The sequence below is a fragment of the Sitodiplosis mosellana genome, unplaced genomic scaffold (genome assembly GCF_009176505.1).
Source record: "Sitodiplosis mosellana isolate CC-2019 unplaced genomic scaffold, AAFC_SMos_1.0 Smas_scaffold_490, whole genome shotgun sequence".
NCBI classification, from domain to species: domain Eukaryota; kingdom Metazoa; phylum Arthropoda; class Insecta; order Diptera; family Cecidomyiidae; genus Sitodiplosis; species Sitodiplosis mosellana.
Genome location: NW_022595732.1, coordinates 1 through 2,050, shown reverse-complemented (window position 1 = coordinate 2,050; position 2,050 = coordinate 1). Strand labels below are relative to the sequence as shown.

Below are 2,050 nucleotides of genomic sequence, written 5' to 3'. Positions count from 1 at the left end.
ACGGAACTTGTCAACTGAGTGGAATCATGCAAGTTCTCTGGTGAATGAAACAATTTCGTGCGCGTTTATATCATTTTTTTACAAGTTTTCACGTAGTTAAATCCCCCTAGCTCGTAACGCCAAACGGTTTGAAACTAAGAATACAATTATCTCAACAATCGATCTAACGTAATAGTGACGTTTTTCTAAAACCGAGGGATTCAAAAGTTCCGAAACCGATTTGCCCATTTCTGTGCGTATCAACTTTTCAGCATATCGTGCAGTTGCTGTCATGTGACCGGCCGATGCATTGTGTCTAACAAGACCTTTGCCATCGGATAGAGCTGTTCTCCATTTATTAAAACCGATCGTTGTGAATGTTTGCTCTTGTGAATGCTCACCAAATTGTCGACAAATGAAGCAAAATATAGCATCACGGCTTATCGAGTATTCAATCCAATTATATCTGTTAATCCATTGCAATTGAAAGGAGCGTTTATCTTTTTCAGTGGCAGTCTTTGGAAATTTCACTGTTTTCAACTTTTGGATTTGTTCATTCAATTTCATTTCTTGTCCGATTGGTGTTATGTCATCAGGCGCCGTGTTTGTTGTTTTTTCTACAATGAATTAATGCACACAAAATTCGGTATGAAACAATTTCATTTCATTAAAATAATACCTTCAATGGGGTTCAAATCAACTTTCGACGCTTCTGATACATTCACCGATACATTCATATCATCCTTCGATACTGTAGTAGCTGATGTTTCGACTAATGAACTTGAACTTGCGCCTAACGTGGAAGTGGGCTCTACAATAAAAATGTGTGTTTTATTTCCCATAAATTCCAAAGAAATTTCAGCGTTGCACGATTGTCGGCTTCAAAATAAACAACATACGGTTTGGTCGGGTAAAAAAACTATCCAGACTTTTCTGTTGAGCCATTGATTTGTTCTTTGGAAATTTCCCCGGCGGCAAATTAGAATCACTTGCCTCCTCATCTCTTCTTCTGCTCATTTTTTTTGAGTTAAATGACTATTCACATGAATTTGGGATTTGTGTATATTGATCGAATGCTGCTAGTGAACTGACTGCACTTAACTGTACTTTGCATTTAATCAAGTTATGTCATTCAAACGACGCTTCGTTTAATTTGGTCGCATCGATTGCCGCAACCAATACAGATCCATTTGCAGTGCTGTCATGAATTTGCTTTTAATTGTTCTTTAGAGTGAAATATGATTATTTGGCAGAAAAATATTTCTCCGCAAATTGCAAATCAATTTATGTTTATATAAACATTCGCTACTGATTATTATTTGTGTTACTACACAAACAGAACGTTGTCGCGAATAAAGTAGAAAGAACATACATGTGCCTGTTTTGTCACAAATATTCAAAACACAAGCGAAAACATTGACTCATAGTCTGCTCAGACTGGAGCCGGAGAATGCAATATGTAAACATGGTGTGACTCAACGATAAACCGAACAAACTTGACAAAAACATAGAAATCACCTTTGGATTTTAATGTGGCATATAGCATGTATTATTATTGCACACCAGAGCAAAAATATGAATTCGGATGCGCAGCATGCTCTGCAATTTGAGTCTGGTTACGGCACTGAAAAAAACAACACACCGCAAAAACAGCTGACTCAGCAACAACAAAATATTCGCCGCATCAAATCAATGCAAATAAGCAGGACTGTATGTTCCCGCTTTCCGCATTCAATGGTGCTGTCTCTCTCTCGATGTAATAACTCTCATACGCATCGAGCCTGCTCTGTCTATTGACATTCTTAATCAGTTCGATGCTATGGTCACTTTCATCGCTTCCGTGCTCACTCTCTACTACATGTTTGGCAAACGCAAATCGGCAAAATAAAATTGATGTTGGTGTGTTTCATAAGCCGACATCGACAAAGAGAGTCATTACAAGCGACTCATTTTGTCCAATTCAACACAAACATGCTGCGTTTCATTCGTTAGTGCACAGACTAGTCAATTTGCCACTCTCAGTTGGCGCATTTGTGAAGGAATATAGATATATTCTTGATGTGGCTTCTTT

At 37.9% G+C, this 2,050-nt stretch overlaps 1 protein-coding gene across 1 annotated transcript; it reads right to left on the bottom strand.

Moving 5' to 3' along the window:
• Positions 1–125: 125 nt before the first annotated feature.
• On the bottom strand, positions 126–1,593 carry LOC129570872 (uncharacterized; the record flags this gene model as incomplete). The annotated part of the gene is made up of 3 exons (XM_055450595.1): positions 879–1,593; positions 659–790; positions 126–596 (listed from the first exon to the last, which is right to left on the bottom strand). Coding segments are annotated over exons 1-3 (721 nt in total), but the record flags the coding sequence as incomplete, so codon positions are not given.
• Between the last annotated feature and the right edge of the window lie 457 nt (positions 1,594–2,050).